The sequence below is a fragment of the Leptodactylus fuscus genome, chromosome 1 (assembly GCF_031893055.1).
Source record: "Leptodactylus fuscus isolate aLepFus1 chromosome 1, aLepFus1.hap2, whole genome shotgun sequence".
Classification (NCBI taxonomy): Eukaryota; Metazoa; Chordata; class Amphibia; order Anura; family Leptodactylidae; genus Leptodactylus; species Leptodactylus fuscus.
Window position 1 is genome coordinate 58,707,678 of NC_134265.1, and position 25,207 is coordinate 58,732,884.

Genomic DNA, 25,207 nt, shown 5'->3' on the forward strand with positions numbered 1-25,207 from the left:
TACCCATTCATTTGAATGGGTTTGAAAGCTGTCCGGCCGTGAGCGGCGGTGAGCGTTTTATGCTCTCCGCCGCGAAACCGTTGTTTTAAATCCGGACACAGAGTCGGACATGCAGTACTCTGTGTCCGGTTTTAAAAAAAACGGTTTCGCGGTGGAGAGCATAAAACGCATGTAGAAGACAGAAAGCTGAGAACGGACTGCCGAACGCTAGTGTGAACCTAGCGTAAGCCCTCAGGCTCTGGGCCACATCACCCCACAGAAACAGCACAACAGGAATTACAGACACCATACAGCACCCTAGGGATAGGTGAGTTTTTTTAAATTTTATTTTAAATGTTACACCTGCTCCAGTCTAATTCCTGGATAACCCCTTTAACTTCACATCTCCTCTATCAACTTGGTTGCACTTGCTGAAGATATTTTTATTTAACGATTTCCTATCACAAAATGGAAAAGATGTTTTTTTATTACATTATAAAAAAAATTCAAGAAAATGATTTCTGAAAAACATCATCAATTTTATTTACCAATTCATTGGTGATGAACAACATTTTTTATTTTTTTCCATTGCAGCATTTGAAATTTTTTTTTTACACCTTCTCAAAAAGGCCGTTTTCCCTCAAGATAAATATCACATGGAAAGTAAAATGACATTATTTCGAAAAACCAAAGGCATGGCGCTGTCCGTCTTGTGCTCCAATTTTAAACATCCCTTGACTGCCTTGGACCCGTAACGTGAAGCCTAATCTGTCAGGTACTTAACGTATCAAAGAAATTACTTATGCACATATCACAGATTACAAAGATATTTATTCCACAAGAAAAACAATTGCTGGAATCCTTGGCAGATTACTGCATGAAGAGTATACTGAACGCCATCACCACACAGCATACCGCCACGTACGGACTTTTCCTTTCACCTACAAAATGAATTAGAACAATAAATAAATGCACTGAAAAAAATAAATAAAAAAAATTGCACATTTTATAACTTTTTATAAATGCTTAATAGTCACATTGCCTCTTAGGACAGAAATTATTCTGCACGTTGTATCAGTGATTAAAATGACAAAATGTGGGGAAAAAAAATGGACGAAATCCAAAAGTAACATGTTTTTGGCATCTGAAGTCACCTTAAAAAAGATTGTAGTCACGCATTTCACTTGTGCGCAAGACAGCCTGTCAATCACTGTGATAAACATTATGGTACATTGCTATAAAGTCTAGTGAGGAACTAAACAATCTCGGATGGATGTAGACAAGTGCGGGAATTGCTTGAGCCCCCACTTATATTGGAGCACATTTACTTAGGATTGTTTGAGTTGGCAACAGAATGTTCATAAGATGGATGTGTAGATTTATGAAATTTTTTTAAAAAAAAATCAAGTTCATAGAACATAACTGTCAAATTGGTGCCTTTGGCTGTTGTGTGCAACCCTCCGCTTCCTGGTAAGAGTCAAAATGTGATGATATTATATACAAAAGAGGTTTCCTTAAATAATGTAGAATTCCTAGAAACACAAATTGAAAAAAAGCACAAAAAAACCATTACATTATATAAAATAGTATTTATTGCAAGCGAGGTAGTCAGCAGCTTTGACCCCTCAAAATTGCTGACATTGCTATATAGAGGACAAGATGAGTAGTGTAAACATAACTGGAGTGATGGATATAATAGGATGCATGACCGAGAAATCCACTTATTAATGATGATGATCCCAAGTGTAGTGCCCAGACAATTCCCAGTCCAATGGGTCAGGAGACAGCTAAAGCTGTCACTGGGCAGTGCTTGGGGAATGTTCATTGCAGCCAGTCCTGGGCACATACATTGACAGGGCTGAGGCATAAAGTGTAACCTGTGTGACATCACCACAGCTTTGTTTGCACTGCTTTCCCTGTCCTCCATATAGTACTTTGGGACAGAGCTGTGGAGTCGGTATCCCAAACCAATGACTCCGACGCCTCTACTGCTCCTCAATCTGTAACAGAAACAGAAACAGTAGAGATCCTCTAGTTCATTGAACTGAATTTCTATGAAAGTAGACATGCAACAAACTATACATAAATGGGTTATATTTTATATTAATAATGGTATAATATAATTAATAGTTAATTTCTGGATTTGGAATCTTTTTTGCTACTCCAACTACACAACTACTGGTTAATGGGGTAAAAACTAAATAGACTCTCTTTAAAGAAGACTTTCCATGTCCTCTAACATTGGCCGTGTTGTATAACACCGGAAAGCTGACAGTGCGCTAAATATATCATTTCAGCTTTGCTGCTTTCTTCCCTGGTTACAGAAATCTTGGTGCCATTAAGGCTACACTGTCAGAGCGGTTGGCCTTACAGCTCAGTGTCATCGCGTTGCGGTGAGGAACATCCCCATCCTAGAAGTATAAGCTTAAAGCCAAGGGAGCGTTCTTCATTGCCCACAGAGGGTGCTGATCTGTAGGGCCGGCTCCTCTGTCAGTGCAGGTATATTGGTACCAAAATTCACAGCACCAATATCTCCGCAACTGGTGCAGATATTGGCGAAGCTCACAGTGCGCTGAATTCAGCACTCTCAGCTTTCCAATGGTATATTACATTGTTATTGCCAATGTTAGAGGACATGAAAGATTCTCTTTAAACTGATAATCTACACTTGCTCACAAAATGTGTCATTTCTTGTAAAAAGCAATAAAAAATTTTTATTGTAAGAAACATTAAATTAGGAAATTTGTTTAACTTCATCCTGACATACAACGTAAAAGGATGTCATAATGTCAGGCGGTGAATATGGAGAGGGATCAGGAGTAGAGATGAGCGAACACTGTTCGGATCAGCCGATCCGAACAGCACGCTCCCATAGAAATGAATGGAAGCGGCCGCTCCCCTTTGCCAATCCCTTCACTGGCTACCCATTGCCCAGCGAATAGAGTTCAAAATACTAACGCTGACATACAAAGCCATCCACAACCTGTCCCCTCCATATATCTCTGACCTAATCCCCCGATACTTGCCCACACGTAATATCTGGTGACAGACTCCATTCAAGTGCTGTCACCTGCTATTCAGTAATACAAAGGTGCTTAAAGAAAGTTTGTCACATCCAAAACCACTTATATGATGTTTTAGGGCGGTTTGCTAACATATTAAGCATACCTTTTTTGTGGCAAAATGCAATCTTGCTGCATATAAGGTTAACTTTTATTTCAAATGAAAAAGAGGTGTTCAGTGCATCTGGAACTTGGAGTGCTCGGTATTGCCTGTGGTTACTGCTAGAGATGAGCAAACACTGTTCGGAACAGCCGTTCCGAACAGCACGCTCCCATAGAAATGAATGGAAGGAGCCGGCACACGGGGGGTTAATCGGCCGGCCGCCGGCAAAGTCTGCGTGCCAGGTGCTTCCATTCATTTCTATGGGAGTGTGCTGTTCGGATCGGCTGATCCGAACAGTGTTCGCTCATCTCTAATCAGGAGCTAAGCCACATCCATACACATTATATAGCAGATTGTGTCTGTTAACCCTTCAGATGCTACAGTTAATAGCAACTGGGGCATCTGAACAGCGGCGGCGCAACGGTTGCACCAAAACTGGACCGGATTATCCATATAGAAAAACTGAACAAGACGACTTACCGATTCTTGCACACTTCCAAAAAATGCCAAGTACTCTGTAATAAAAGAAAGGAGCTTATTAAAAAGTTACAGAAGACAAAGTTTATAGCTACAGGCATCAAGCCAAGATATAAGAAGACGTGTGTTACAATAGTGGGAAATATGCAGAGGAATGTAAGGCTCAGTATTATCTATATCTATGCTATACAGAAAAGGCTAAAAAAACAAAACAAAAAAAAGAACCTCTGATAATACACAAGTGATTTAGTAGTATGTAATGAGAATTTTGTGGCACACTTAGATCTATTATTACAATTAGCTAAGTGGTCAGGATGATATTACATACCCAGTTTTGTTTTTGTCAAGAAGATTTGGAACCATGGCTCGGAGGTACGCACACGTGCATATTAGCAGAAGAATCACCGTCAACAGACTTTGGAAGTTAAAGATGGCAGACTGAGAAGAAGGAAAAAAATAAAAAGTAAGTAAGAGTAAAATGTAAATCACAGTTTCATTGTCAATATGCAAGATTTGTCAATAGAAATACAAAAGCAGATGGTGTCATCGGGTTGTCCTGTGAGTACATAACACATTAGTTCGGACAGAACAATTTTTCTCTTTGAAATAATAATAATACTCCTGTGTCTAGATATTGCGATTACATACTTGTTATGGCGCCCCCTGGCTTTTTCTTGATTCCCATTGAGAACATCCACTTAGGGGGCATTGACACGGAGGAAGTTGGCACGGATTAAGAATCCGCGCGGAAATAAAGCCTCCCATTGACTTCAATGGGTTCTGTTTTCCGCACAAAACCTATTGAACGCAATGGAAAAAAAAGCCTACCATTGATTTCAATGGGTTCTGCGCAGAAAACGGAACCCATTGAAGTCAATGGGAGGCTTTATTTCCATGCGGATTCTGATGTGAGTTATCGCGCCATAATCAGCGCCAACTTCCTTCATGTGAATGTCCCTTAATGTCTAGAGTGCTGCTGATTTTTATTAGCAGGATCACTCTGTAACCCTTGTAAAATCTGGGTGGTGCAATTGAGCATATGTCTTCAATGGTACGGGCTACAAAAGGTGAATGTTCTTAGAGATAGGGAATATTACATCTTATGAAATATGGAAAGAAGGGTGGCACTACTAGGTCTATGCAGGCAATGATGGGGGATAATAGGGCAAGCTTCACAACATTAGCATGGTGGTGCTCACAGTGCAAAAGCCCAAATACAGTCCAAGTGAGAAGAAAAGTGGAAAAAACTGGGCACTAACCTGGTGGAGCTTGTAGCAAAATCCAGTCCTTTAGTGAGGAGGCACTCAAGTGAGCTTGAAAAAGTGCTGGTAAGCACGAAACGGCTGTCGCTCACTTCTCAGGCGTGCCTCCTTACTACAGTATGTTTTTATAAAAAAATTTGTAATAAAGGACTGGATTTTACTACAAGCTCCACCGGGTGAGTGCTCAGTTTTTTCCACTTTTCTTCTCACTTGGACTGAATATTACATCTTAACATACTCATTTTAGAGCTCTTACCAACTTGACGCCACTTTTATGACGTGGAAAAAAAAAAAATCAAATAGTACGGCACATTCCATATTTGCCTTATAATTTGCAACTCCAGCAGAACAACGTTTATCATCACATATGCCAAAAATAGGTGCAAATTTATTTATTTTTTTAAAATGTAGATTGTGAGCCTCATATAGGGATCACAATGTACATTTTTTTTGTCCTATAATTATGTCTTTGTAGAATGTAGCAATCCACACAAACACAGGGAGAACATACAAACTCCTCCTTGCAGATGTTGTTCCTGACGGGATACGAACCCAGGACTCCAGCACTGCAAGGCTGCAGTGCTAATCACTGAGCCACCGTGTTGCCCCTAAAAAAAAAATAGGTGCAAATTTGACACGATGCTCTGCCTACTTGGATGATGGCTTTTTATGATTTTAGGTTTAGATACTGTACGATAATCCCCATATAAACAGCCAATAGTAGGGCAGATAATGTAATGTTGCCAATGATTAGACCTATTATTCTATAATACCGTCCAGGAGGGCTTCTTCTTCCAACAGCTGGAATTCATTTCTCCATCTACCCCTTAGTAGGATATTGTATAGCTGCTGTAACCCAGGCAGTATGGATTACCATGTAACTGTAAACAAGTCTACGTATAAAATGGCGACCACATGCGATGGCATAGCGCAAATTAAATACTGGGCGTCCTCTTGCAAGACACCCGCGAGGTCAAAGATATAGAAATACAATATGAGGCACGATCATCCTCTGGCAGGCTGTGTGCCATTGTGCTTGACTAAGAATACCCTGCAATTCCTGGTTAGCGAGAAAGACTCAAGGGGATGAGGATCGCTTTCATTCTGACTTTGTCTGACCTCACATACACCGCACTGGAAGTCTGAAATTGAATTTAACCATTTGATATGCTCTAAAGACAAAACATTAGCATGGCCTCAGGCACCAGTTGGATAGCTGTCAAGGGAATGGATACCAGAGGCCGACTATCAGAACCATCTCTCCTGGGTCTAACCTTGTGTCTTATCTGATCAAGAAGAAATAGACTTCTGGCTTCCATCTTCATGTGCTAATGTATCTTTCAGCACAGACAAGCATAGGAATGTATATACTGTGGAGGCCAACTATACATACACCTCTGAAGATTTAGTCCAAGTAGTAACGGGAAAGGAACCCTCCGGATGTCCATAAAAGCTGAAACCTGAAGAGTCACTAATGTCCAGCGACAACACCTTTTCTCGTTAAATAAGCTGTTGACTAGGTTATGAAATCTAATTTTGTTGGCGTTCGTCCTCTTGGACCCTTATTATTGCAGCAGACAAGAAGCCCCTAAATCCCAGTTTGCGGCCCGAGAGCAAAACAAATACCCTGCCCTCTCAATAGCAATGAATGGGCTCTCAGAGAGTCATCGATTTTAAGATGTTTTCTAGTTTTAGGTTAATTTTAGGGTTGAGCCGATCTTGAAATTTCAGGATCATTTTTAAAATCCAATTTCCGATCATTTTCCATTCGAACCCAATCCCAAAGCAAGTCAATGGGATTTTTTTAATAATCGAAGATCGGATTTTAAAAACGATCCTATTCACTACACAGCATGTAGTCCAAAAATTGTTTAAATTTTTGGAGTCCACGCTGTGTAGTGATTAAAAAATATCCCCCCGGTGTCCGCTTATCTGCATAGATCCATTGCCGCTCCCAGTTCCTTTTGGTTCAGTCCGGTCTTTATCTCTCCTTCACAGGCCTTGAGAGCGCCGCCACCTCCCTAGGCTAGTGTTAGAGATGATGGGAGTAGGCGGGGCTTGTTGTGGCTTAGGAGGGTGTGGGCGGGGAGACGTGAGTGCATAACTCACATCTCCCCTCCCAGCACTCTCCTAAGCCACAAGCCCCGCCTTCTCCCAGCATCTGTAACACTAGCCTAGGGAGGCGGGGGTGCGCAGGGCACTCTGAAGGCATGTGAAGGAGAGAGGACCAGAAGAGGGCAGCGGCAGCACTTCTGTGCAGGTAAGTTGAGCGAAGTTCGCGAGTAGATAGATACTACTGTACATTGACTTGTCTAGTAGATGGACAAGTCAATGTACAGTAGTATCTATCCGCGAACTTGCCTCGTCGTCCTCATAGCAGCGCAGCACACAGTGATTTACCGCAGCCTGCCACTCTTCTGCTTTGTCCCTGTTTTACCATATATTCAACTATATACGGTAAAACAGGGACGAAGCAGAAGAGTGGCAGGCTGCGGTAAATCCATAGGAATGAATGGACGCAGCTGGCACGCAGGGAGTTAAGCGGCCAGCTGCTTCCATTCATTCCTATGGGTGCTAAGCTTTTCCCACAATGATTGGCCAGTAGCCAAGCATTGTGGGAAATAACCTCCAATCTCGATCCCGCCCAAAAAGATCGTGATCGGAATTCCAATCGCGATCATGAAATTTACTCGATTGCCAATCTGAATCCGAACATTTTTGATCCCTATATACAACTATACAGCTATACATTATAGTGAACAGGAAAGATACTGCAAGCACAGATGACTTGTCCTAAGCATAGGACATCAATAGTAAAGTCTTGAACAACTGTTTGAAACATAAAGAAATAATGGGAAATAGATAGGAAATACTTTTACCTCTCCCTTCTGCTCAATCCACTCCTGGCTTTTGTTCAAGAAACCGCAACAAAATCTGCAACAAAAGAAGTTGCGTTTCCAGCTCTGTGGGGCCTCAGCCTTATAGAGGTTTGATGATCAGTTATTACAATAACTGGTCACCTCCTCTTCAGCCGTATTCTTCAGTTTCCCATATTCATCCAACCACTCACATTATCTTTCGTAAGAAAGCTTTTAAGAGTCTCTTAGCTGACTGTCACTATCCTTCTAGCCGTTTTGCTCATCACACAAAATCTTCTGCCACTTAAGATTTTAAGTCCATGTCCGGGAAGTATCTGAGCTCTTATCACGACAAGGTCAGTGGGGAACAACAGTCATAGGTGTTAGAAGACAAGACGTCTTTCTCATGGTTCTACGAGTCCTTAAAACTAAGAAGTAAAAAGATTTTTATTTGCATAGAAAACCACTTATCCTGCTTTTAGTGATACAAATTTGATTTATCATTAATATTAAAGGGATTCTACCATTAAAACCTCTTTTTTTGTGGATAAGACATCGGAATAGCCTTTAAAAAGGCTATTCGTCTCTTACCTTTAGATGTGATCTCCGCCGCGCCGTTCCTTAGAAATACCGGTTTTTACTGGTATGCAAATTAGTTCTCTCACAGCGATGGGGGCGGGCCCCAGCGCTGAAAATGCGATGGGAGCGTCCCCATTGCAGCTCGAGAACGCGATCCTGCAACGCATCTATCTTCGGCTGGATCCTCCCCTTCACTGTCGTCTTCCTCCTGTGTCACCTCCGACGCCTGCGCAGTTGGCTCTGCCAGTGAGACACCAGCAGAGCCAAGTGCAAATGCCGTCCGGCGGCCATTTTTGGGAGGCCGCTCCTGCATTGAACTACGGTACAAGAACAAGAGCGGCCTCCCAAAAATGGCCGCCGGCCGGCATGCGCAGTCGGCTCTACTAGTGTCTCACCGGCAGAGCCAATTGCGCAGGCGTCGGAGGTGACGCTGGAGGAAGACGACAGAGAAGGGGAGGATCCAGCGGAAGATAGAGGTGTCGCAGGATAGTGTTCTCGAACAGCAGTGGGGACGCCCCGATCGCATTTCCAGCGCTGGGGCCCGCCCCCATCGCTGTGAGAGAACTAATTTGCATACTGGTAAAAACGGTACTTGTAAAGAACGGCATGGCGGAGATCACAACTAAAGGTAAGAGATGAATAGCCTTTCTAAAGGCTATTCCGACGTCTTATCCATAAAAAACGAGGTTTTAATGGTAGAATCCCTTTAAGACTGTTATATTACAAAAGCGGCAATTTTATTGTACATTCATTTATTATTATGGTCTCTATAGACATATGACTAAGCCATCCGTCCGTTTTTTCTAACGGACAGAAAAGTCCTGCATGTAAGATTTTTTTTGTCCACTGGAAAAAACGGACTTCTGACGGATTGGGTGTAAACAGACACAAGATAAAATCCCATGGACAATGTAACGGATTTCTGACGCTTCAGCTAGTGGCCGTTGCTAAAATCTTTTAATGGACAATAGCTATGGACACTGCTGACGGTCCTTAACAGTAGTATGAATGCACCCTTAGAGATTGCTCTAATTTACAAAGAGGCATATAAATCTAATATTAATAAATATTACTATTGATTCATATGAAATATTATTAATCTGTAATATTTCATTGTGAAGCCAGAGTTGGAGTCAGTACATTTCTACCAACTTCGACTGCAACTCTGACTCCACTGCCCTGGCAGGCCCCATGGTGTCCAACTGAAAGCTGCGTTGGTGTCACTAAGTAGGGATCGCCCCTTTAAAATTAAGCAGTGAAAATATAGCAAAATGATTAAATAAAATGCATTTCTTTCTAACAACGCTAAACTACATACAACAAAAGAGGAGCAGGACACCTTGGCATTTGTACAGTGATATAGAACAAAGAAAAAGAATAAAAAGGTCTTCCTGTAAATCCCAGGAGACAATTCACCGCAGATGTACAACGCTTACATTGTGAATCCTGTCATCACAAGCACTAAAGCTGGTGAAAGATTATATTAAAAATTCTATTCCTGGTTTCTCATATTTATGGCTATAACAAAACAACATGAGCATAAGCACATAGGACCACCTGAGCAACATGTGGAGGAAACAGATACATTGGACATGTATTCTATGGGTCTCTAGGGATGGGATACACAGAGTCGATCTGAGATAGTTGTCATTCCTGATATACATGATGTCAATACTGGCACTGCATATTAGCCTGTCTGCGGGAAACAGGAGAACTTTGGTCCTGAAGAAGTGGAGTGATCAAATATGACATGATCAGAATGGGGTAGAACAAGGAAGGTGAGTATATAACTTTTAACTTTTTGGTTTATTTGCAGTTTAAGGGCTCGTTCACATGGGGCAAGAGGGGGCGGATTCTGACGCCGAATCCATCTCAGAATCCGCCCCCTCACAATGTAGATTATGTCGACCGCTACCTTCCTTTTTTCCGTGAGCGGTATGTTCCAGCTCAAAGCAACAAGCTGTCATTTTCGTCAGGCGGACTCCGCGGCTGACTGAGCCCCGGCGTCCGCCTCGCGACAGCACCCTTCGGACTAGGCCCATTCATTTGAGCCTACTCCGGAGGGGAAAGCAGCAACTGTAGTAGAAAGCCGCTGCAGTAAAGGCAGGCGCATTATGGTCCAATTCTGATGTGGCTTCCCGCATCAGAATCAGGACCAAAATACGCCATTCCGTGCCCCGTATGAACTAGCCCTAAGGGTCAGTGCTTGGGCAACAGGGTGGCTCAGTGGTTAGCACTGCAGCCTTGCAGGTCTGGACTATTTAAGAAGAGTTAACTGCAGATAGAGTTGGGGTCAGAGTCGGAATTGAGAGAAAAAAAATAGTTACCAACTTTGACATCAAAATAAAATAAATATTTTAAATTATATTCTACAATTATTAATATTGTATGTATGGTTTGTTACATATATACATTCAATCACTACTTTTTTTTCATGCACTCTCTTTACCACTTTTGACTGAACATTGTTGTCAGCCATTTATCAAGGAGTCGGAGTCAGTAGTTTGACTTATCGATTCCACAGCCATATTTTGTGCAACCCATTAAAGGGATATTACCACCACCTTCTTATGTTTCGGGGGGGGGGGGGGGGGGGAGGGGGCTAGTGACATAGTGACCATACACCTTTGATTTTTTTAAAGTTCAATCTTGCTGCTTAGAAAATCTGTGTCTAAATCTGGTGCACCAGGGGTGTGCCTGCACCCTCAGGGCAACTATTATGGGTTACCACCCATTGCCACCCCCTAAAATAAAGATTGCCAACTCCTGATAGGCAGTAACTAGAGATGAGCGAACACTGTTCGGATCAGCCGATCCAAACAGCACGCTCCCATAGAAATGAATGGAAGCACCTGGCACGCAGACTTTGCCGGCGGCCGGCCGATTAACCCCCCGTGTGCCGGCTCCTTCCATTCATTTCTATGGGAGTGTGCTGTGAGCGTGCTGTTCGGAACGGCTGTTCCGAACAGTGTTTGCTCATCTCTAGCAGTAACCACAGGCAATACCGAGCACTCCAAGTTCCAGATGCACTGAACACCTCTTTTTCATTTGAAATAAAAGTTAACCTTATATGCAGCAAGATTGCATTTTGCCACAAAAAAGGTATGCTTAATATGTTAGCAAACCGCCCTAAAACATCATATAAGTGGTTTTGGATGTGACAAACTTTCCTTAAGCACCTTTGTATTACTGAATAGCAGGTGACAGCACTTGAATGGAGTCTGTCACCAGATATTACGTGTGGGCAAGTATCGGGGGATTAGGTCAGAGATATATGGAGGGGACAGGTTGTGGATGGCTTTGTATGTCAGCGTTAGTATTTTGAACTCTATTCGCTGGGCAATGGGTAGCCAGTGAAGGGATTGGCAAAGGGGAGCAGCCGATGAAGAACAGGGGGAGAGGTGTATTAAGAGAGCAGCACAGTTTAAGGTGGACTGGAGGGGAGCAATAGTATTTGCAGGGAGGCCATGGAGAAGGTTAAGCGGGAGATAATGAGGGCATGGACTAGCATCTATGAGGTTTCAGGGGTGAGGAAGGAACGGATTCGATGCATGTTCTTGAGTTGGAGGCAGTAGGAGGTTTGAGGGTTTCTATGTGTGATTTGCAGGATCGGTCAGAGTTCAGGGTTATCCCGAGGCAGCGGACTCGTGGGACAGGGGTAATTGTGGTTCCTTTAGCTTTGATAGATGGGTCAGGTAGAGGGGCCATACCCGGTGGGGCAAAGATGATGAACTCTGTTTTCTCCATGTTGAGTTTGAGAAAGCGGAAGGAGAGGAAGGAGGCTATGGCTGCTAGACACTTAGGCCAACAGAGAGGTAACGTATTGAAGATGTGAACGTAGCCTTAGTCGGCCACTATCTGATACCTGCCCTCTGGTCACTAATTATACATGCAGGCTGATGTTCTTGACTTCTAGTCCTAATGGTGACTCGTAACGAATTAGAGGAGATTTACTGTTTCTCACTGACGCTAGGTTCACACTTTTTTGGAGTTTCCATTATTCAGGGGACCTGAAAAGGGAAATCCTAATTTGCTTAAAAAGCGCTTACCCACGGAAACCCACAGACCCTATACACTGTAATGAGGACTGTGGGGTTGCAGAATTTTTCTCTCTGCATTTTTCAATGGGGGACGAAATCCCCAATCAGGGATCAAGCACAGATGTGAACCCAGCCTGACCATGGCCAGTAATGGAGGATGTTTGGCCTACAGACTCTGCAGGCCTCTTGGTAGCAGTAAAGAAATGCAGCTAGCACCGTAAACCTCAAGGAGCCATTCATGGCAGATACTGAGCAGTGCATGCCATAGTACAAAGGACATTGGACTGCTGCTAGTAAAGTATTGAAATTAAAATATTGTAATAGTATCAGTGCATTGTGCAAACCCATGTCCACGCAGAGATGCTAAACAATATATTGCTGACATAGAAAATGGAAAAAATACAGAATGATGTTTTGCAGTTGTTTACCGCAACTATATCGAATCTAGAAAATTCATCTCTCATCACCGACCTTAACCCATCGAGAGCACACAACAATTGACCTAGGGTTAGCAAACAGCTCTTATATTGACATCTGGCAAATATTTCAATTTCTGCCCCCTCATCCTTCCTCTCCTTCCTGCTTTCGTGAGCTCTCAAAAACTAATAAAAGGTAAATATGCATGTAAGCGATAAAACCTACTGCTAAGTCATTGCCCATTTGTTACAAGCACTTTGCCCTCATACAAGCTACAGGAGGTCTCCCCGACCATAACATTATGTAACGTTACTTCTGCAGGGTCTGCTACCTGATGTGTGATGTGATTTGCAGGCACAAAGCTGTAGCTTAGGCTTTCTGCATTAAAATGGAAAAAATGATAAATCAGAAAGTAGATGTGATAATATATCTATGCAAAACCATTTGTCTCTGCATTATTATTTCCAGCCAATGCTAGAATTAATAAATTGGCTGTCACTAGCATTCCGCTTTTCAATAGATTATGTACCGACAGGTTGTAGCCTAAGGTTAGGTCAAATAACCGTCATTACAGTCTGTTACTCTCATCCTTTGTATCAATTCCTCGGGGTTTTCTAGATCTCTGCTTATTGTCATTCATTCTGCTTACATTCAGTGTATAGAAGTCAGTCCATGGTCATGTGATGTGCACACAGGTGAATGGCTCGTCACAGTACAGTAATTAGACATCTGCCTGGTACAGAGCTGTGCACCTGTATATATATCACATGACCACGGACTGCGTTTGAATGAAGCGGCGCTATGTATGTTGCAGCTAGGACAGCCCCTTTAATACAAGAGCCTTATTTACCCATAACATGGTAAAACAAAGTATCCTGCAGCATAACCTAAGTACAACATTCTATAGCTCTCTGTTATCGGCCTCTGTTGGTTCTGTTTGATCAGTGGGTATCTGGGGCCTTGCAGGTCATTGCTGTCAAAAATCCTGGTGTGGACTCCTGGGTCTTCATTAGGGTAAGTTCACACGGGGATTTTTGGACCGGATTTTGAGGTGGAAGCCACTTCAGAATCCGGTCCAAAAAACGGCTAGCCGCGACTCAGTCGTGGCATTCCACTCCGGATTAGGCCCAAATGAATGGGCCTAGTCGGGTGGGAAGTGTCGCGCCGCGGTGGATTCAGCCGCGGAATCTGTGGCAAGAATGGTCATGTTGCTTCTTTTTTCCACTACTAGGAAGTGGAAAAAAGAAGCGAGCGGCTCCAGCTGAAGGCATTGGGAGCCAGTTTTGGCAGCAAATTTTGAGGCGGATTCCGCGTCAAAATTCGCTGCCAAAAAAACTCAGTGTAAACTTACCCTTAATATATAAAGAAGTAGGTGATATGCATTACAGCAGAAGTGTCCCTATAAATGTGTGTCATGACTAAGACACATATCCGAGTGTGGTCTGGTCCTTCCGGTTGTTGCCAATCACCAGCGTCAGCAAGGGACAAAGGATGTCATAGCCAATGAGGCAGCTGAGCAGCAGGACCAGGCCGCGCTGGGAGGACACCGGCGCACTGGGGGCAGATGAGCATGACTTTTTGATTTTTTTCACCTTCCCTGGCCTAATTAAAAATAAAATGTAATTCTGAGGCCTTGTTCACACACTGGGTAGCTTAGAGAGGCTGAATTACACTTCAGAACTGCACCATCAGCCCTCTAAAAATTTCAGCAAAAACTATGGATTTCTTGCCTAAGAAATACTCTTCAACCAGATTGTATGGGTAATATGCACATCTGGGCTCTGTGTATTTGCCCCTACAAAATATATCATGTGTGAAGGTGGGATTACTGGGGTGTCTCAGCTGGACAACCCCTGCTAGTGTGTGGATGGTCACAGAACTAGCACCTACAAACCCTAACAATCATCCACCATTGCTGAGGGAAGCTGCACCCTCTCCAAGTCTCTTCTGGTATTACATAGTTCCCTTTCAAAAGTATTGGCGACTGTGTAATACATGGTTTATCTGAATCTAGGGATGGGGTTCACAAAGTGCACCCTTTCTATGATGTCCATAAGACTGCAGTAACCCAGTATGGGCACTACACAGTGGATAGAGCCCTCTGCTTCCAGCTTTATACACTGTGCAGTGCCTATTTCTTCTGAGAGAAGCGGATTGGTGGGTGTGTAGGTGTTGGACCCCAACTGATGCAATAGTGATAACAAAAGGGGGCAGCATGCTACACTATTTTGTCAGATTTTATGACCTGTAAATAGTTGGTGTTACCTATAATTGCAGAGTATAGCATATAACCGGGGGAGCGACCGTTTCTCACTGTTGGCAGTGTGCCTACCTGCAACCCTCCTGGACCGCGCTTCCATTTCTCCATTTGGCTCCCTGTTAGTTCTGTGATAAAATGGCAGCTGACTACTTCTGTCTGTCACAGGGGTAGGGAACCTTGGCTCTCCAGCTGCAGTGGAATTACAACTCCCAACATGCTCCATTCACTTCCATTGGAGTTCCAAGAACAGCAGAGCAAGTATGCATGCTGGGAGTTGTAGTTTTGCAACAGCTGGAGAACCAAGGCTCCCTACCCCTGGTCTGTCACATAACAGTGGAGTTGGGACATGTCTGCATCTTATCACAGAACAGACAGGAGACAAATGGAGTGTCAGAAGCGGGAGCAGAGTCCTGGACCGCACCAGCTATTATTTACTTACCTCTCTTACATATATAGCACCAATATATTTTACTTTACAGACATGGTCATGCGATACATAATGTATAGTTGTATTTTCTTAAATTTAACTGAACGCCTCTCTAGAATTGGCTACCGGCCAAGATAAATCACATGACTGCTCAGTCCCACAAGCTGAGGCTGCCACATCATGTACATACAGTGACAGCTGACCCTCACACATCCTATCACATCCACATCCTATCATATACTATCACAATCACATACTATCACATCCTATCACACACACATCCTATCACACACACATCCTATCACACACACATACTACCATACACACATACTATCACATACATTGTATCTAGTGTCAGAAATAAACAAATAACATTTTTATTAATTTGTTGCAAATGACTGTTCACACAGATCTAGCCACCCCAGCCAGTCTATGTGTACACAGCCCATCACATCAGCCTGTGCATGAGATACAGTGACCTACAATATGGAGTAAAGCAGCAGACATGTACACACTACACAGATATAAAGACAGTATATACAGAACTACTACAAGTGAGCCTCAGAAGGAGAGCTGTACACAACTTACCATGGTGATCCCCTCTCAGCCACATCACACTTCCAGGAGAGTCGCTCCCGTGATGTCATCTCCGTTCTCTCTTCTCTCTAACTCGGTCTCTTCTGTCCCTCTTCGTATTGAACAGCCGCCATTTTCTCGTAGCCCTACAGTCATTGACTTTGGAAAGCTAGTGCTTATAGCAGAGCGTACACTGCAAGCGGACACCTGGGCTCAGTACATTCTGCTCTTTGTTACCATGTGCTGTGACGCGGTTTATTGCTGAATTTTGATTGGCTGGAAAGGAAAGCCGCGTCTTGTATGTCGGAAGCGAAGTCAGTGAGGTAGGAAAATGATAATATGGTGTGAACAGTGGCAAGACGTGTATTAAAGGGACAGTTCAACACTATGTATATCAGGCGCATGGCTCGGGTTATACCAGCGGATCCTAGTGATGTGGTGGAGCAGACAAGTCTGTATATGCCCAGATAGACAATGGCTGCTTTGGTGCGTTACCTGCAGCCTGTGTATTACACCTATAGTATATACAGTTGTATGAGGAGCCTCAGGATACAATTATAACAATGGAGAATATCTCTGTACTTATACTGTCGCTAGATAAGCGCTAGCAAAGGTGATTTATTTATTTAATTCTTAATTCATTTATTTCCCTTCACTTATATAGCGCCGTCATACTCTGCAATGCTTGTCAGAAGTTGTCAGTTTAAGGGTATGTTCACATGGAAGGATTTGCCCCCGGATTCCAGGGCAGATTCCTCCCCACATTCCGCCTCTCATTGTTTTCTATGGGAGTCAGATATCGCAGCAGGACGCGGAAAAAATAAACTTCCTGCTCAACTTTGATGCAGGTCAGCCACGGAGTTCGGGGCTCGACACTCTCTGCAGACTAGGCCCATTCTTCCAGGCCTGATCAGGAACAGGGTGACGCAACGGAATGCACTGTACTGCATCAGCATCCCGTCATGGCTATCAGGATGTCCTTGGAGTGTGCGAGAAAACCCGCGCAAACCTGAGGAGAACATACAGACTCCTTGCAGATGTTGTACCTGGCGGGATTCAAACCCAGAACCCCAGCACTGTCATAGGAGCAAAAGAATGGATACCTCCAAATTCAGCATAAAAAAATATTCTCCCCTAATGGTCTTTCTTATTACAGTGGTGTTCATACCGGGACCATATGTTCCTGCTTCCAGCTTCCTGCAGATGGTTCTCTGCTTCACTGGTAGACCTGGCACATTCTGACCCTATACTCCTATAGAATATAGAGGACTGTGACTACACGTGTGCCGCCATATCTCCAGTCAAGTGGAATGGGACCAGTGCATTATACCCGCTGGGTGTCGGTTGGTTGCCTTAGCCAGTGTAGTGCTCAGAGTGTATTAGCGTCATTCCACCGCCAATGTCAGAACAGGGACAGAGTATGGCCGTACAATCTATAACCTCTTGAAGTATATACTGGGGATTTGTGACTCCACTCCTATAGACATGCTATATCTCTTGGAGTCATACTACCCCTTTATTTTGTGTTTAAGAATATCTGTTATACTTTGGTAATGTCTTGCTCCAAATGTTCTGTGCCATCTTTTGGACTTTTTCTCTGACTGCCTTGTAGTGGCAGGCAAGAGTTGGAGTACACTGGGCCTCAGAAGTCATCTGCTTGGTTGACATGATCACTTGCTCCACTCAGTCACTAGGTTTTTATACATGAGGTCCACATAGCATGTTCCATTGTAGTGGCCTCTATATGACTGTTTGTCGGTTCCAAGCTATAGTCAAGGATTAGAAAAATATGTCCGCTTCTCCCAGTAACAATGTGTCTGGTATTGTGGGGATGGAGATGTGGTGAAGTTTCCTTCCAAATACAGTACAAGGCCTGAACAGATTGGGCAATGTTTGTAATCCTAGACTATCCTTTTAAGGCTGTATTTGTGTCTGTGGTGTGACTTTTGTTACATGGAAACTAAAGTGGTTTGGTAGATCTGTTGTATGACTTATGCTAGGTTTACACTAGCGTTTGGGTGTGTATGGGGACCATGTCTTCTTAAAAAGAAGTTACCCGCAGACCCCATATACTATAATGGGGTCTACCGGGTTTCCGCCTGTTTACTGAAACCAGCGGAGAGAAAAGGCTCCATTTCATGTTATTGACATCTGATTAGAAGATCTGTTTAACAGAAATGGAGTCAAATGCACGGACATTTGTTTACATAGACATCAAAAACGTATCCGTATTTTTTTTTTGAAAGACACAAAAAGGTAGTATACTATACTTTTGTGTCCGTCAAACAAAAAAAAAAAATAGAATCTAGGTGTTTTTTTGTTTTTTTTTGTAAAACACATAGTTTTTTGCAGGTGGATTTTGACGCAGAATGTGCCTCAAAATCCGCCTGTAATTCATTTCAATGGGAGTCAGTGGCAGTTTTTTTCCTCTAGCGGATTTTTTCAGCTAGCGGAAAAAAAAAAGGGACATGACTTTTCTTCAGGCGGATACCACCTTGAAAAACCCATTGAAGTCAATGGGAAACAGAAAAACCGCTAGCGTTTTTTTGACGCGCTTTTGCTGCTGAGGGCTCGTTCACATTTGCGCCCAGGACTCTGTTCTGCAGGTTTCCATTTCCTGCACAAAACAGGGGCTGGAGACGGAAACCTGCCGGCATCTTTCAAACCCATTCATTTGAATGGGTTTGAAAAGTGACCGGCCGTGAGTGCCAGTGAGCATTTTATGCTCGGTTTCGCAGCGCAGAGCATAAAACGCTCACTGGCGCTCACGGCCGGACTCGGCATGACAGGTTTCCGTCTTCTGCATGCAGAACCTGATAACGGAGAGCCGAACGCTGGTGTGAACCCAGCATAACATAAAAAAAAACTTTGTCAAAAAACGCATCATGTAAAAAAAAGCATCAAAAACCGTTTCCTAATTCAGATTTTTTCAGCTTGCAAAAAACTCTGTGTGTACATACAGATCTGATGTACAATATTGTTATACTAATGTATATCTTTCCTGCAAGATTTGGCTTCAAGCCTTAGGGTATGTTCACACAGTGGAAACCTTTTCTACCGTGTGAATTCTCCGCTTGGCTAGTCACATCAGGATTCCAATGCAGTGCACTGGCATCCTGCTCCTGATTAGGCCCGAATGAATGGGCCTAATTGGGAGTGAGTCTCACTCCGCAGACGCCGCGACTGTCTGAGCCGCCGAATCTGTGAGAAGAAAGGGCTTGTCACTTCTTTTTCCCGCTAGCTGAAAAAAATCGCTAGTGGGAAATAAAAAGCAAGTGGATCTCATTGAAATGAATGGGAGCCTTTTTTGCAGGCAGATTTTGAGGTGGATATAATGGAAGCAGAAAGAACTTTCTGTGAAAAGCCGTGCGGGAAAAACCGCTGTGGTTTATCCTTCAGCACTTTACAACTGCAGCTCGCTACGTGGCGCCTTAGCCTTCAACTGGTTTTGCAGTATGGGACACTTTGATACTAATGACTTATCTTCAGGATTGGTCACCAATATCATATTGGTAGGAGTCTGACAGCTGTTCCAGGTACGCTCCATCTCTGTAACTCATATAGGGGATGGAGTTGCAAGCAGAAGGCTTTGTCCGTTGTATGGCAGCAGTGTCTTGAGTACTGCAGGTCTGCTCCTATTTCCTTGAGATTAATGGCTATCGTTCCTCATCTTGTGACCAGCCAGGGCTCCTCACTGTGGGTGGCTCCACCTTTGAAAGGGGTGACTTAAAGAGAAAGCAGCATTCTAGGCAGTGTTATATGATCACAGTGAATGCGTGCCATGACTTCACAGCTGTAAAATATCATTTAGTTGCAAAGATGGATACCAGCTGTTTGAGGATGTTTAGCGTGCCTTTGAGAACACTACTGTGAGTGCATCTTAATGTTCTCCCGCACAAACCGACTGTAAAACCTCATTGCAGGTTAACAACATTGTGATAACAGACTGGAGCTCATTTTCTGGCCGTAGGTTACTAGTTGGAGGAAATATGTGGCTCACCATCTGTTATACAGAAGTCCTTCATCTATACATGAGCAACCTTGGAAGAACCTGAAGAAACGTATAGAATGTGCTGTGCTTCTCTGTCATCTTGTGCGCAGACCCCATGTGATCTGAGAAAGCCCATTTTTGTAGTTGTGTCCTTTTGGCTAATATTACATGAATACTGGAGTCAATTTCTCACACTTCCTTGCCACTGGTAACATTAACAATTTAGCATGATTCATTTGCTTTTCTGAAGGCTCTTACACTGGTTTTCTAGCAGATATTTTTTTTTCTTACAGTAGTAAGGGAGGTTTATATTGCTTTAAAAATAAATAAATAAATAAATACACCATCATAATATTGGATTATTGGTCAGACAACCCCTTAAACTGAAGCCACACGTTGCAGAAAAACTGTGGGTTTGCAGATTTTGCTGTATTTTTTTAGCCAAAGTCAGGAGTACCGGTAAGTTTAGCAGGAGGAGGATGTATAAGTCTCTCCTTTATATTTCCTGTTCCTTCTGAAGCCACTCTTGGTTTGGCTAAAAAAAAAAAAACACAGCAAAACATGCAACAAATAACACAGCTTTCCTGCAGTAAGAAACTTCATCCTTTTTGGGGTTTTCTAATGAAAATAATGAGTGGCATATCCACAGAACTTACTGGCATATGGCATAGGAAACATAAATGTCTGATAGATTAACCTATTTTTAAAATGACTTTATAATGTCGGTCAGAAAATTCCCAATGTGAATTCCAAACATTTTATGGAGTGAGGCATATGGACAGGGGTTATCTGTATGAGACAATGCCTTTAAACTTGTACTTTTGGTGCCTGTCTAAAAGCAGTAGTAATAGAGGGAGAGAAGCTGTACTATTATATAGCCTGTGGGGAAGGTAGCTTGGTAGCAGCAATGGTGCGGACCCAACCAGTCAGAGACAGGGACACAATGTCTGATGCAAACAAGTTTTATTTGGAAAAAATAGATAAAAACTAAATAAACCTTCACATCAGGCACAGAAGAAGCAAAAATAAAATACAGCCTTAACTTCAGGCAAAATGGCAAACAAAACCCTGCTCGTCTGAGCACTAACTAAACAATAAAAAAAAAAAAAAAAAAAAAACCTGACAGGACGCCTAAGAGAGACATTGAGAGTCCTATATCTCCACCCACACGTGATGATTGACAGCGTGCTCTTATAGATAAGAGCATCTTCTTATAGATCAGGATGAGGAGAGCAGAATGTTATCTATGTTTGCAGTGTAATGTGACTGAGATCTCTGCTCTTTCTTTGCTTAGGAGCCCAGTGGGCGGTCTCACAGCGTTGAGATGGCTGTCAGTCACTGAGTAGGACCTGCTATCATTCCTCCCACTCTATAACATGAGGCCTGCATATACAAAGTGACAGGTTCCCGTTACATATTAGGTTGTCTGTAAGTCAAGTATTTTATGTCAGATTTTCTGTTATAGCAGCCAATATTATAATTCACTCTGAAACCTTTGAAGGATAGCTGCTCGGGCTAGCTCTGAAAAACCCATTGAGTTCACTGAGCCGCTGTGCAAGTATCCAATTACCAGAAATGTATTACAAGTATTGGCAGAGGGAATAGAATTCCCCAAATAGAGGCAGCGACCCCAAACACTATTGCTCTCATGGACCTGATAACCATTTGCCTCCAGCTTTACAGGTCTCTTGCAGCTTCTGTGTGGCCGAAAAAATAAGTATCCTGTCATCAAGTGTAGAGACGTGAGCGAGGAAGCCCTGCCAGACTCTCTGTCTATTCTATTCCCGAGGTAATGAATCTTATAGCCCAGGGGACTGCTAAGCAGTGGTTACTATCCCTGCAGGTATCTGGACTGGAATTTGGATAGCCCCTGCTTCTCTTTCTTAAACGTATAAAGATATTGAATTTCAAGAACTTTTCTAGTGTCACTTCATTATTACCAGTCTTCCGCTATTAGAAAACGTGCTCGGTTCACCTTATAAATAATATCTTGCTGCAGAGCTTAATGTATTGTTCACCAAGTTAAATACCCATGCCCCTGCTAGAGGAAGCCCATGTCCAAGGCACGGTGAATTAGGAACAGACAGGTCTCCGTGTCAGACAAAGTTAATAACGTATACTTCTAAATATATATATACTTAGATATTGATTGTAAAATCTGTTAAAGGGAAACTATCACCAAATGTATGCTGCACTATGTGAGGTAGCATTGTCAGACCCCATGATTCCAGTACTGTACCACTTAATAGTTTTCGTGCAATGGTTTCCATAAAATCATACTTTAAATGGACCCCCTTCATTAGTGTTTTATGTGACATATTCTATTGATGAAGGAAAACTTTGTTTTAGTACATAAAATCCTAAGTGATCTATTGTTTTTTTTTTTTTATTATTTGCAGTAAATTCAGAGTAAAGGTTGAAGTCAGTAGAAATTTATCTTTCGCACTAGGCTTCAAAATCAATTACATTTAATAATTTTTACTAGCAGGAGGACTCTGCTTCGGACGGGTATATTTCATTTTTTGTTTGTGTAGTGGCCATGTAAGAATAGGTTGTTTGCTATGGAAAGCTGATGTAAAGCTGTGTGTTTGTAAAGACTAAAGAACCTGCAAGTTTCCATTGGTTCATAAGCGTCATTTAATCATGTATATCTAAGTTTGGATATCAGTGAAAAACCTGCTGACCTACAGCAGTGAAGAAAAATTGCTGGGTTGTTATGGAACCCTGGAGTAAAGCTGTGTGCATGTGGAGACTAAGCACCTTCAAGCTTCTATTGGCTGATAAGGGACATGTGACCGCGTTTATGGCAATTGGAATGTGAGTGAATGACTTGTATTGGTTAATGCTGTTCATTTTTTGGAAATACTGTATCTCCAGAATGGTATGTCCTAGAGAGCTGAAACTCGATCTAAAACCTTCCCGGACACCTGATGTACCTGTGTGCCAAATTTGGTGAGGATCTGTCCAGTCATTTGGTCACCTATAAAGAACAGACAGATAGAAACTCATTTTTATATTTATAAGAGAAATAGATAAGAGATTAATACAATATGCAATTTTGAATACACATTAGTTATTATTATTAAAGGGGTCATTCATATGTATACATACTTTGGCCTATTCACTGAATACAAAGCACAGTATGGCTCATAGGGGCTATGCGTGGTATTACAGATGGCTCATTTCCATTCCCTTGAATGGAACTGAGCTGCAACCGTTCTATGTGACACTCAGCATGGTGTCATCAACATGGGGAAGAGGATTAGGTCCCTCGAAGCCTCCCAGCCTTTTCAAACAGTGGAACATTGAAGGTCCTGGATTAGGCCATCAGTAAGGCCAAGTCCTGGAAAGCACCTTTAATTAAAAAATAAATAAATACATAAAAAAGGGACATTTACCATTTTACTATGGTAAATTTATTATCTATGGAGTGTGGAAAAATATTGCGTAGCTTCCCAACTCTACAGTCCTGGGTGTATCGTAGGTTGTAGCTCTGTTTCATATACCAGCTCCAAATCCCCTTTGTACAACTCTAGCACTGCATATATGGTGTGTATGTGTCTATATAGATTGCTAATATGAAAAATCCATCACTCAAAATCCGATCTGGATAAGTGGATGGTCTTTTGGAGAGTTTTCACTGTATATTGTTCAGTTATCAGTTCTGTCCTTGCCCTGATCGTAGAGATGAATGCAGGAAGGAAATAGAGAGAACTGTGCTATTGTACAGTGACACAGTTTCCTCCATGATCGGGCAGAGCATTTCATGAAGGGTAAAGCTCTTGGAGCCTGCAAGGGTGCAAAGCTTTGAAGGTGCACTGGACTGCATAGAGAAATGTTGTGCACATCAACTAACCATGTATGAGATATTTTCCCATACAAAATCCTGAATATGTCCATGCACATAAACATATGAATCTCCTGTTGCCATTATGTTATATTATGACGTAGTAGTACATGCTTGTTGTACTGCAGGACAGCCTCTTATAAGGATGAGGCATCAAACCATCCGGGGGATATCTGATTTATACGGAGATTGTTAATGTCTACATTGCGGTGCCATACAGCTTTACAACAAATAGTATTTAGATAAATCTCGACTGCCCCGTCAGTTTTTCGGACATCTGTTTCCCACATTTTCGTGAAGAGAAATTAGTTGCTGTTACAGGCCACGTATATTTGTGCCATATCATAGAATACACAAGTTGGCTTTTTATTTGCATATGATGTAAATTTATATAAACATTTTTGACTGCTCAGTTTTTGTATATTTTGGGGTTGTTGTACAGCTTGTATACATGTAGTCTCTGAATAACACAACTATATTGACATACTTAAAATATGTCGGAGCTGGTTTTATCTTTTATTAACCAGCTTTTTGTGGTCTGTAGGTGTTAGGTGATTTTGTCATGACTGTAAACACGACTCTACAGTATATTTGTGTTCATAGATGTATTATATTAATATGTGTCGTCTGGATATTTCAGGGGGAAAGAAGTGGCACCAGTAGAAGAATTTTGAAGGATATCTAGAGCATATAAAATATTAAGACGTTTTATAGTCAGGGTGGCCGATGTGTAGTTTAGATGCCACGTGTGACTTATGGACCTCTGTTATGCTGCTCATGGCCACTATTTCAATGACAAACAAATGTACAGAATTCAGTGGGACAAGTCTCGTTCTGTCCTATAACCCAAAACATCTGTGATTGTTTTTGCATGATGCTGGATTCTGGTTGTACAGATTATTCACTTTATTGTTTACACTGTTTCCATAACCACGGACCTGGGGATGATCTTATCTCTCCGCCCAGGACAGGTGACGTAGCTCCCTGCTCTCAGGAGGGGAGGGGGAGCTGAATGCTCGGGGCAGCTTGTATTTCTGAGCTCTTTATCTCCCTCTTAAAGTTATCAGGTCTGTTAATTGAATTTTCCTGATATGGGCTGAGAAAGGGAGTCTGTTACCTTTGTTTGTAAACACAGACCTCAAACATCAGTTTCATATTTTGCAACTTCCAGTGATACTGTACTAATGTATTTAGGACCATCCCTCATTATTGACTGCAAACATTTACTGCTGTGAAGAGAGGTAGCAGAGCTTTGTCTGGGAGACAGCAAGTGAAACCCCACCCACCAATTCACTGAGAAAACCAGGAAGTGAACAGAGCACACAGCAG

The 25,207-nt window shown here is 42.5% G+C and overlaps 2 protein-coding genes across 2 annotated transcripts in view; one reads left to right on the plus strand and one right to left on the minus strand.

Moving 5' to 3' along the window:
* Positions 1–496: 496 nt before the first annotated feature.
* On the minus strand, positions 497–16,140 carry TMEM167A (transmembrane protein 167A). The gene is made up of 4 exons (XM_075271386.1): positions 16,053–16,140; positions 3,950–4,059; positions 3,625–3,659; positions 497–920 (listed from the first exon to the last, which is right to left on the minus strand). The coding sequence occupies exons 1-4, from the start codon at positions 16,053–16,055 to the stop codon at positions 850–852; spliced, it is 219 nt and encodes a 72-aa protein (XP_075127487.1). The 5' UTR covers positions 16,056–16,140; the 3' UTR covers positions 497–849.
* Positions 16,141–16,297: 157 nt separating this feature from the next.
* Positions 16,298–25,207, plus strand: part of XRCC4 (X-ray repair cross complementing 4) — a 252,732-nt gene continuing 243,822 nt past the window's right edge. The window contains exon 1 of the mRNA XM_075271309.1: positions 16,298–16,363. The gene's annotated coding sequence lies outside the window, so the exon portion shown is untranslated. The remainder of the gene's footprint in view (positions 16,364–25,207) is intronic.